General features: G+C 34.7%; 1 protein-coding gene across 2 annotated transcripts in view; it reads right to left on the reverse strand.

The window, feature by feature from the left end:
• Positions 1-3,600: 3,600 nt before the first annotated feature.
• The window catches only part of LOC129263662 (nuclear pore complex protein Nup160-like), a 51,993-nt gene continuing 43,171 nt past the window's right edge, over positions 3,601-12,422 (reverse strand). The window contains exons 27-35 of one of the 2 annotated variants that reach the window (XR_010293950.1): positions 11,700-11,813; positions 11,098-11,224; positions 10,748-10,843; positions 9,825-9,969; positions 8,702-8,827; positions 7,783-7,887; positions 6,586-6,834; positions 4,378-4,827; positions 3,601-3,966 (exon numbers count right to left, since the gene is read on the reverse strand). Coding sequence is in view for 1 of the 2 variants with exons in the window: in XM_064101238.1 (XP_063957308.1) it covers positions 6,727-6,834; positions 7,783-7,887; positions 8,702-8,827; positions 9,825-9,969; positions 10,748-10,843; positions 11,098-11,224; positions 11,700-11,813 (821 nt within the window). In the remaining variant the exon portion in view is untranslated. Of the gene's footprint in view, positions 6,835-7,782; positions 7,888-8,701; positions 8,828-9,824; positions 9,970-10,747; positions 10,844-11,097; positions 11,225-11,699; positions 11,814-12,422 lie in introns of both variants that reach the window. The other variant, XM_064101238.1, reaches the window with a different exon arrangement.

A 12,422-nucleotide genomic window follows, 5' to 3' on the forward strand; every position in this document is an offset into this window, starting at 1 on the left:
TAAACTTTAAAATGCAATAACTTCATTATTTATTATCAGATTTTGATGAAATTTTCAGCATTTTGCTCAGTGAATTTTACTCTATTTATTCAGATATACATATTTCCAGCCCGGACCATCCCTTTAATGCATGCATTCTCATGTTCTTGCAAGTTGAACAAATGAGTTTGCATGCATTGGCAGACTATTAATTCGCTCGTCAACAGGCCATGAGCCATGACGAGGCAAAGCAATAATATTATCGTCAAATTTCACAAAATAAAATCACCAAAACTACTGTATTTTGTTCTTGATACTATACCATGACTACGTTTATGATCAAAGATACGGTAAACTACTCATCTTTAAACTGCCCAATCAGGTGTGGTTAAAACGGTAAAATTAGCCAAACGGGTTAAAATAGTAACAACCTCTTTAAACAGGAAATACTAAAAATTTATACAATTATTGTGGTTAAAACATTCGATTCAAATTAACCGGTGGTGCATGGTTTAATATTTATACAACTCATTTGACCAACTAAGCTAGCTAAAAGCTTAAACAACACGATTGTATACACACCTTTATCTATATATATACCTATTGCTTAAAACATTCAGACAATTGCTGTTTAAACTTTAAACACCCTGCAATTGGTTAAGTTTTAACCAATTATTAGCTGTGTCATCGGATAACCATTGGTTGTATAAATTTTTTATATTACTTGTATAAAACAATTAATGATAAGATAATTTCGGTTCCCAAAATGAAACAATACATATACCTGCCTATTATATTTGAAAATCGTATTTTTGTTTTCATTAGATATTCATTGAACCGCGAAATAAAGAATATTGTTGCAGATAGTCTTCCCAAAAATAACTGTCAATATAAATTATTCCATCATTTTGATCAATAAAAATTTAGCCTTGTTTTGACCGTGAAATTTAGCAAAAAAAGTTGTATCGTCTTTTAAAAAGTAGCTTTTCCAAGCCTTCTGACGACTTTTCATGATCATGATGATGAGAATGTGCAATTCCTTTAATTAAAATGAAATCAAAGTCATAATATTTGGCTTGTGACTTTCATAAAGTGACAATTTTGCCTTCTGGTGCTGCTCACTGAGGCATGCCATAATTATAACACGACAGTAACATTCACTCAGAGGTTAGCTTATAAAATTACCCACACGATCATGTAAATATGTAAAATATGTATATATATATATATATATATATATATATATATATATATATATATATATATATATATATATATATATATATATATTATATATAGTATATTAATGAGGCAAAGTGGTAATGCATTGTATTAAGTTCCAACAGTTTATTTTGAATTCCAAATTTTCGACGTTAAACATACGTCTTCTTCAGGGATACAATAAATTACAATATATATATATATATACAGGAAAGAAAAAAAGAGAAGGAACAAAAAGGTCGAAATCATATTGATGTAAATATAATTACAGATCAAATGAAAAGCTACTCACACAAAGAGGCCTTGTATTATTTTATTGTTTTGTTTGTTAAGCTTTATTTTTGTTGATATTGCCTTTTGTTACAATAACTCTGATCTGTTTTAATAAGTTGTGAATTTTGTAATTTTACCTTGATTATGCATGGTTTTATGATTTATTAAAACCTACAAATATATATATATATAAAAAGAGGACTGTCTTCGCTATGAAGAATATGTTGCGCACTAGACAGAAGAAAAAGCAGAAAGAGAGAGGGAATGACAAGACATAGTAGACAAGACAAAACAAGAGACAGGACAGCATACCGACCAGGATGTGCATAAATCATAACTGTTTTTGTGAAATTAAGCTAAACTTTTATTAAAATGTCATAACTTTCTCAATTATTATTTTTACAACCGATTTTGATGAAATTTTCAGTGTTATGCCTGTTGGATTTTTCTCTTTTTATTAAAATCAACTTTTTTCTGGGGTAGAATTGTCGTTGAAGGACCAAAGCCAGTTATGTTTTTTTTAACGAGCGCTAGACCAGTGTAGCGGGACGCATTTTTTGGCAAAAGATTTGGATGTTATAAAAGCTTGGAAAGGTTTAAGAAGTTGATATAAAGGGGGCGCTGTTCCGATTGGGTTTTGGGGAGAACTTTAGTTTGTCACCGCTTGGTCTTGGGTGATTATCGAATGGGTTATACTAAGCAATTGAATTGTATGGCGACATTGCCACCTGGTTAATGCGGGCTTTGTTCTGGCAAAGCCTAATTACAATACAAAGGATATAATTAATTCGCTCCGGACATTCTTTAACGGGGTTAGTTACATTTCTATAAGTTGTTGACGAGTTCGGGTCCTTAATACATAATATGAATTCATATGTGGAAGCTTGACCCTAAATGACCTGTGACGTAATTTGGTCATGAGATCCATAAACTTTCAAAGTTATGACGACATTTCAAAAACTTAACCTAGATTAAGATTTCAATGCTGACGACACCGCCATCGTCGGAAAAGCGGCTCCAATTTCAATTCAATTTACTTTATTTTCAACAGAACAAAGTAATGTGGTCGAAATAATTACAATGAACTTATACAGACAAAATAAATTGAGGCATGTACAGTATATGATATTTATCTATAAGTAAAAGTAAAACAAAACAGAGTATTATATATAAGCAAAATATCATAAACATTATAAAATAAAATTCTGAGAAAAGAGAGAATTCTGAGCTCCTATAATATGAGATGGTCTCGCTCTAAAGAAAGAAGCCCTGAAAGAAGATTACATTATTACACTTTTCTTCTGTCTTCCTATCTACTCTGTATTCCCCTATATATTTTGTTTCTTGTTCGTTCTTCCTTCCCTGTAACATTTTTTCTGTTCTTATTTTTATTTTTGGGGGGAAGGGGGTGGTTTTGGTGGCGATTTTAAAAAATATTCAGGCTTACAGATAATCGAGCGTTAGTTCGAACTCTCTCTCTCCATCTCTTGACCCCCTGTCCCCTATTTCTTCCCCCTCTTTATTTCTATTTCTCTTTACCTCTTTATCTTGCTCTCTCCCTACTTTATTTCCCTCCATTCTTTTTCACTCCCCCTCTTTTCTTGCTTGACCACCTTTCTCATCTTTCTCTCTCTACTAACTGAATCAAGAGTACATTTTTTCAGATATGGTGCAATAAAAAAAAAATATTCACGACCATCATCATGATGATCACATTCATCATCCTCACCACCATCGTCATTATCATTACTAATATTATCGCCATCATCGTCATCACCACCATCGTCATTATCATTACGAATATTATCGCCATCATCATCCTCACCACCATCGTCATTATCATTACTAATATTATCGCCATCATCGTCATCACCACCATCGTCATAATCATTACGAATATTATCACCATCATCATCATAATCATCATCACCAACATCATCGTCATCACCACCATCGTCATCATCACTAGCATAATTTTCTTAATCATCATTTATTTATTTATTATCAATTCGGCAATTACAATATACGTACGATAAAATATTCGGCCTCATCGTCATCATCATCATCATCAACATCATTATCAACATCATCATAATTACTGTCACAAATGATCAAAGATAGTCTTTTTTTACCTGCTTTCATGTGCATTTAATGCTCATTTAGACACATTCCTTCATGCTTGATACATACACTAGAAAATATCATACAAATTTTTACATTGTATACATTATGCTTCACAATGAGAAAAATAGTTCTGTTGCATATTCTTAAAGATACCTTAGTCACATTTTGGATTCATTATCAATCCATATTGACAATTTACAACTTAAGGTTTACAGGTATTTTTTGCAATTCAATATTAACAGAACTAATATATGAAAAAGATACATTTTCATCGATACTTCTACATAGCCCGCTTTGGATGACATTTTTCTGTTTATCTTTCATATACTATGGAAAGCCAACAAAGTCAACATATTTAATGCATGTTTGCTCAAATTTTTTTTAAAATATGAATGTATATCCATAAATTCATTGATTTCTTGACAGTTCGGCATGTTCTCCTTTGTTTACAATGGACATTTTGCAAATTTCCTGTAGAAAAAAAATATGACACTGGTTGATTTCCATAGAGTTACGATTGATTGGATCAATCGTAACTCTTTGTAAGATGGGGCCCAGGAGTATCTTTTTTTTCATTGCCCATCAACCAAAATTGCTTCATTGTATTACTTTAATAGGGCCCTGGGGAATTTTATGGGCTCTTTTCTTACCGCCCTTTCACATGGTAAAAAATCAATTGTAACTTGAATGATGATTCCAATGAAAAATATGGCTAACAAAGAATTTTTAACACGTGTGAAACCGTACTAGAACATGATTAGAATCACGAACGCTAATCACAATCACGAATTCAATTTCCACTCTGGAGGTGAATTCCAGTGAAGTTTCATGCAAATTACTTCAGAATACAGACCTATGACTTACTGGGATATTGTACATGGATATCATTTTTGACTGCCAATGTGGCATTACAATGAGCTTCAATTCTATGTCCGTATTCTGGAGGCGGGTTTATGGTCTAACTCTCCGGGCTAAAACTATGGGAAGCCAAAGGTGTCCAAATTTGTTCACATCTTATGTTTCTCATGTTAACTGTGCTCTTTTCTAATTCTTTAATGGTGAAGACATTTATCTTATATTTCCTTCCAGGACAGTTAAGAATGAATTGAGTAAAATCAGCTGATATTATGAACCCCTACTGTAAAAGATTTATGTCACGAATCCTGGATCCGCCCCTGACTCTAAGGTCCGTATTCTGAACCCATGTTTAACTTAAACCGTGGTCTAACTCTGTGCTAAAACTGTGGGAAGCCAAAGGTGTCAAAATTTGTTCACATTGTATGTTTCTCATGTTAACTGTGCTCTTTCCTGATTCTTTGATGGTGAAGACATGCTACTACTGTAAAAAAATATTTTGCGCGTGCGCCATTACATCAGTCTCTTGGTATTCTCATTTTAAAATGTTTGTAACGAGTGTCTTCAAAATAAATTTAATCAACATTTAGCTTTATTTTATTCTTATTTTTATTTGATTTATTGATTGTGAAAATGAAAAATTTAAATAACCATCCCCTGGCAACCGTTACTACAATAATTTGGCAACACTGCACAATCAACAACTAATAATGCGCGCTGCATGCAATTTAATTTACGCACGTTTGTTTTGGAATATTCGGCCTCGACCCTTCCGGCCTTGTCCTTGTCCTCGGGTGGGTCGGCCTTGGCCTTGTGCTCGGGTGGGTCAGCCTTGGCCTTGTCCTAGGGTGATCCGGCCTTGGCCTCAGACACAACACTGCCCGTGACACAAAGCCTAGCAACGATTGTACAACATTTCTCTACGATTGATTGCATTGACTACAATGTACAATCAATCGTGAAAATCAAGCGTACGATTGGTTACTGACATTTGTGTTATAGGACCCTGAAGCTACTAACTACCGAGGAAGGCAACACATAATCTAGGATTGCTGCACAATGTGCCCAAGAGCATCCAGTAGGCAGACTATGAGGGTTGCCCAGCATAGCAGCATTCAACACAAGGGCCTGTATTCTGATGTCCAATTTAACCTAGTTGATGGCCTAACTCTGAGACAAAATTATGGCAAGCCAAAAATCACAAAATTGATGTTTACATTGTATGTTTCCTATGTTTACTTAAACCCAATCCTCATGCTTTAAAAGGTGAAGAAAATTAATTTAGTCATTATTTCCAGACAGCTTTTAATACTGGTGTGTCAAATGAGCTAATAAATTGAACCTGTTCTACCAGAAATTTATGTCACAATTGGCTTTCAATAGTTCAATCAAAACGAAGTGGCCATGCATTTTAGATGTTAATGTTGCTGGCTTTCCATAGTCATGGTCGATCCTATCAATTGCAACTCTTTGTAAGACAGTGCCGAGAATACAGGCCAAGGAGGCCATGCCTGAATGGAGAATTCTTGACTGCATGGCGGTAGCATTAAGCCCAGTGCTGGCACACTATACAACAATTTTTTTCAGTAAATCCCATTTTGCATTAATATGACATTTCTAAGAAGCAAGATAATTTAATTTGAAGTTCAGCATAATGTTAGGAATAATAAAATCATAAGTTTGATTTGCAGCAAGCCATTTTTTCGGAGTAAAGTCCAAATCAGGTTCAAGTCGCAGGTGATGGTGATGTCATTGTGATTTGGAATTGATGTTGCTTTTATTCCTACAGGAAGGCTTGAACTTGGCTTAATTTCGATTTTAGTAGTCCTATCACAATTCTGAATTCTGATTGCTATAATTATAAATGTTCAAATCAAATGTTATTGCAATTTCTTTGAAATTCAGGTTGCTACGAATCGCATGAACTGACCACTTAGCTTATAAGACTCTTGGCATTCCCGTCAGACATAAAAGATCGGAATGAGGTAAAGGTCAACATATATTCTAATAAAGTCACTGGAATCTTTTAAACCAAATATCATACAATCGCAAAAATATCATCCAGAAGCCTTGTACCAGTAAGCAACCTGCTTGCCCGGTGATTCCCACAATTCAACAAAGGTGGCAGAGTACAGACAAGACAAGACAAAGTATGCAATTATGACTGAAATAGCGTCAGAATCCGTGATTATAGATTGTGAATCCTAGTAAAGTCACTAGCTGTCACCAACACTCTTGAATACTCTGATTAATATTGTTCATAAGAATGGCATCTCATCGTCCTATTTGCTGTTTCGTGTGAGCGATCGATATCATCTCCTTTGAGATCGATGCAGCGTTTCTGTGATACTCCTCCAGCTTGCTCTTCAGTACATTGTGAAGCTGTTTAAGGAAAACAAAACAAAAGGAAGAAAAGAAAAAACAAAAAATAGGATAACTATTTCTCAATTTATCATGTAGTCAGATACACGCTTAATCGTAGAAGAGGTCTTTGGAACACCATATGGTGATTCGGGGTAGGACTATAAAATTGGATAGAGGTAGAGGTGAAATGGAAAAGAGATAAGAGGTTTGAGTTGTCAGGGAAATTTGAATAATTCAAACACATGACCAACTTCCACCCAGAAAATAAAATCATTTGTTCAATCTCAAATATAAGTCAGGACATATCATGGAACCATCAGGATTTGACGTCTCAATGGTCAACTCTGACTCCAAGGTTATCACTATCGGTCTCTCCGCTTAAAAAGGGACTTAAAATATTCTATTTGTGTGGGGGCATCGTGGTCTAGTGGATACCAATCTCGTCTTTCAATCCGAGGGACGTGGGTTCCATTTTAAGCCATTGAGTGTTTTCCTTCAGCAAGAAATTTAATAATAATAGGCATTTATATAGCACCATCTATCTAGAAATATACTATTCTGAGGCGCGTTGTTATTATTATTTTTACCCTGGCTTTAGCTCGAGCTGCCTTTCAGCGCTCATGCATTCAAGGAATTAATCCTGCCGGGTACCCATTCACCTCACCTGGGTCGAGTGCAGCACACACAATTTACCCACATTGTGCTGTACTCAACCCATGTGAGGTGAATGGGTAGGAATTTATTTCTTGACACGCAGCACTCCTAACAGCTGCTCTGCTAAAGCCAGGGTATCATGCTGCCTTACTGTAGAACGCTTAGAGACTTCTGATAAGTGTTATATAAGTCTAATTATTATTCTCTTCTACTTGTTGTCGGTAATTTCTGATATTCTAGGGAAAGCACAGTACATAAATAATCCAATTGCTTGCCAGGCAGTCAGTCTACCACCTAGTTTACTTGACTTACCTTGATAAGTTCTGGATCATTCCTAGTCTCTCTCAAGGCATTTAAAAGATGGTCTAACTGAGTATATGGAAGCCATACACTGGGATCTGTAGGGCGTATCGGGTTCTGAATAAAGAAAAACAAATGTTTAGACTCAATATGATCATCTTTATCATATATATTTTGAAAATTTGAAATTTGTCAAGGGGGGTCAAATGAATGAAAATTCATTAGGTGGGCTGATGATGTCATATCCCCACTTGTTCTTTTGTATTTTATTATATGAATTAAGGTTTATTTAAAAAATTTCTACCAAAAACTAAAACAATTTGATTAACAAGTGACTAAGTGCATTAGTTATTTCTTGCTGCATCATATTTCACCATAATGGAGACACATCATTTACGAAAAATTTATGAAAAAATAAAACATTCATGATTTCATGTAAAGACAAAAAGTGGGGACATGACGTCATCAGCCCATCTAATGAATATTCATGAAGACATGCCTAGAACTGTTTCACCAGAATAATGCAAATCTTTAAAATTCAATAACTCTGTTATTTGATATCCGATTTTGATGAAATTTTCAGCATTTTGCTCTGTGAATTTTACTCTAATTATTTAGATATAAATATCTTCAGCCCCGACCATCCCTTTAAGTGGATCAAAATCTATGTTGGGAGCCTTTTGAGAGAACAAGAGAATACTTATATCATTTGATGTATTGTAATCATCAGGACTTCCATTATTGTTATCAATACTTTATTTGCTTGTTTTCCTTACAATAATGAATAAATAATATGCGATATTTATACAGCGCTTAATACAAATGTTTCTAGATGATGCATATTAAAATATTAGTAGTGGTAAAAGGAACCTGAAGAACATCCAATATTCATTATAGTATGGAATGCTAAGAGCAAGATAAAATTCCATACCTTGAGACCGAAGTATTCTATTCCCCTTCCAAGGACTGCATCAATAAATTCAACTCCTAAATTGGCAGCTTCTTCCAAAAGGTCGAAAGTTATATAAAGGAAGAGCAGATTACCAGGGTCTAGTTTCTGTGGAACAAACATGTTAATTGTTTGGATCATATTCACAAAGACATACTACATTATTCTATTTCATTTATTCACATTCCTCAAGTGGAGAGAGTTTATATCAATATTTGCAATTAAATACAATTACTGCGAGACATATGATACAAAGCAAATTCACAAAATAGTGAGTTGTTTGTAGGGTACCTACTTGATTAGAAAATAGGATGATATAAAATATGGGAATTATTTTTGAATACTTCATTTTCTTATTTATTCATTAGTACGTACACATATTGGTCAGCAGCAGGGCTGAAAGGGCCAATTTACAATCTTATCACAAATTAAAAAAAACAGCTATAAGTACAGTATCATTTTGTGGATTAATGAATGAATCGCATCATTATGGAAATCAACTTGCATGGAGATCTAATTATTTCGTGAAGTAATACAAAAAGATGGATAAGAGAAAAAAAAGTAATGGAGCGGGGGGAGATAGTAGTAGAAATGTATTGCAGAATTGAGAGAGTTGAAAGAGGGGGATAAAGGGAGGTTGGAGAGAAGACAAAAACCAAGAAGCATTACAAAAACAGCATAAGCATATAACTTGATCACATTGATTGTTGGGGAGGAACTACAAAACAATTGTAAAATAAATCTCTTAGTATTGTGATAGTAACTGTAGTAGAAATCTGTTTCTGTTTATGGTAACTCCCGTAGGAACTCGTAAGTAGACTTACGTAGTTTTGCCTTTTCATTTTCGTCAAAAATTGAAAAACTACTTTTGTAAGTCGACTTACGGAGTTCTGCCTTTAAATCTTCTGATATTCGAGACAATTTTACAAAAACTGGTTTTCGAATCTCAAAAAATGGCTAGAGTTAGAACTTTAAATTTTGCCAGATGAAAGAGCACATTTAAAACTATAAGAATATCCAAAAAACAGAAAAATACCAAAAAATGACTTACACAGTTTTGCCAGATCACGGCCGAATTAATCTACAAGTTTTGTGAAATACATACCTTGTAGGAATTAATGACCCATTGTGGAAGATGAAAGCCAAGAGAGAGTAGTTTCTTGATCACAATCCTGTAATTCATATGGTCGCCCTTCTGATCGTACCTTTCTAGATAAGTCTGCAGGAGATGCCAGGCAAGTTCTGCAGCTCTACACAAGAAAATGAAGAGAAATATTATGAACATCACAGTGAACTGTTCTTATAAAATTTTGTAGGTGCTGACATAGTTAAGTCAGCTAATCTTATTTAATTCATCCATATTTTCTGCTATTCCTAAGGCATAGATACCTTAGGGTATTATGTGATTATGAAGAACTGTACTATTATTATATATTATTATCTTGCTATCCAAGCAGAAGACATCATTCACCCTTGTTCTGAGCATTTTACTCTATGTAGAGTAAGTATTGACTAGATTCTATTTCGTTATTATCATAAATTTTATATCAATTTTTTCTCTCTAGGAGATGCCAGGCAAGTTCTGCAGCTCTATGTGAGAAAAAAAAAATATATACTTAACAGCAAAGTGAACTAATTTTGAACCTTACAGGTGCTAACATAGTTAAAAGTCAGCTAATCTTACTTAAAGGGCTTGTCACATCGTCAGTGGGTTGTGGGTCAGTTGCGGGCAATCATCCGCAACTCAACCGCAAACACATTTTGAGCCATGTTTAAACTGCACTAATAGTATTTTTTATTATCTTGCTATTCAAGCAAGCTCATCCTCATTCTGAGCATTTTACTCTATGTAGAGTGAGTATTGACTAAATGCTATTCCATTATTACCATTTACTTTATATCCATATTTTTTTTCCTTCAAATTATGCAAATGAAGAGACAATTTGCCCTCATGTAACCTGAACATGTATACCTCCATGTGTTAAGAAATCCATTCACAAACAGGAAAAGCAGTTTGACAGTACTTACGTTGCTTCTCTGCCTAGGTTTAGGGAGCCGATGTCATTTGAAGCAAGCCATTTCCAGCTGCCGCTGTCTGCTCCGTTGCGGGATAGTTTTACACATCTAGGATGAAATAGCATACCAAAGAATTGAATACTACATTCAGTATCATCGTTATTATCATTAACGTCAACATCATATTCATCATCATCATTATCATCTTCATCATCATCATCATCATCATGACCATCATCATCACCATCATCACCACCACCACCACCATCATCATCACCACCACCATCATCATCATCATCACCATCATCACCATCATCACCACCATCATCATCACCACCATCATCATCACCATCACATCTTACCTATGGGCCAGGCTTTCAAACACCGGAGTGAGAGGCAACCTGAATGTCTTGCAAACATCAATGGCTGTGTCATAGAGCCCGCTGTTAACCAAGAAGCTCACTGTTTCATCAACCAACATCTTAGAAGCTGTGATAGAATGACAAACAAAGTAAAACACACAATGCACAGTTGTGACTTTCTTAGAGAATAATTAAGAATAAAGTCTATATCACAAATCTAAACCTGTGCATCATTTGCTTTATAAAACAAGGCCACAGTCTAAAGTTGTAGTAAAAAACTTGTTATAGCACCTACTGATTTTCATCGACTGCACAGGCAAAGAGGTCACATCTGGGGAACATTTCCTTAAAGGAATTGTCTGACGTTTTATCCGACAGTTACCACCATAGTAACAGTGCTTCTCAGCTAATCAAAATCAAGGAAAGTTGTCAGATCTCACAACTTGTTGCAGAAAAATGTTGATGAAATGCTACTAACAACGCAAGTATAGTCAGTATGATATGTGCATTTAAGTGCACAAAAAATCTTGGTCATATACTGGCCATAAAGAGAGTTGCACAAAGTCAAATGAGATGCTTCAGCCAATGAAATGAAGGCTTACTTGTCACATGAGCCATATCAGGCTGGTGATTGGCTAGTTTGATCTTAGCAGATATCAGCTGGTACTCTTTCTCCAAATCGCCAAGCTCCAGAACATCGACTTTCCGCCTTGGAACTAAACAAAGAGAAATTGAAAAATTGAAAAAATTACTTAGAGGGTGACCAAATGTGACAAAACCTCTAAATTTCTGATACTAAACACTATGGCCTGTATTCTGAACTCGGGTTTAAATTAAACCCTGGTTTAAAGTTGTGGTTTAACTATGGAGAGCCAATTGGAGCACAAATCCCTAACAGTACACATTCAATTTATTAACTGATATGACACCCAAATTATTTGTAATTGTCTGGAAATGATAACTGAAGTATTATTCTTCATTATGAAAGCAAAAGGAAACAAAAAAGTAAACTAAAGAAATATACAATACAAACAGAATTTTTGACTCCCCATAATTTTAACACAGAGTTAGACCATGGTCTAAGTTAAACCTGAATTCAGAATACGGGCCTCTGTGACACAGTCAAATCTGATTTAGTGATAACCTGTATAGAGAGACCATCTATCTATCAAGATCATCAGTTTGGTTTCCCTTAACACAAAAAAAACCTGCAGGTGGGCTGATTCAGCACCCCCCCCCCTCCCTCGTAAAACCATTTATTATAGACTTCAGTCTTTATTAATTCCTGACATAATGAAATAGGCTAATCATTAAATTAACAAATT

The sequence above is a fragment of the Lytechinus pictus genome, chromosome 6, assembly GCF_037042905.1.
Source record: "Lytechinus pictus isolate F3 Inbred chromosome 6, Lp3.0, whole genome shotgun sequence".
NCBI lineage: Eukaryota > Metazoa > Echinodermata > Echinoidea > Temnopleuroida > Toxopneustidae > Lytechinus > Lytechinus pictus.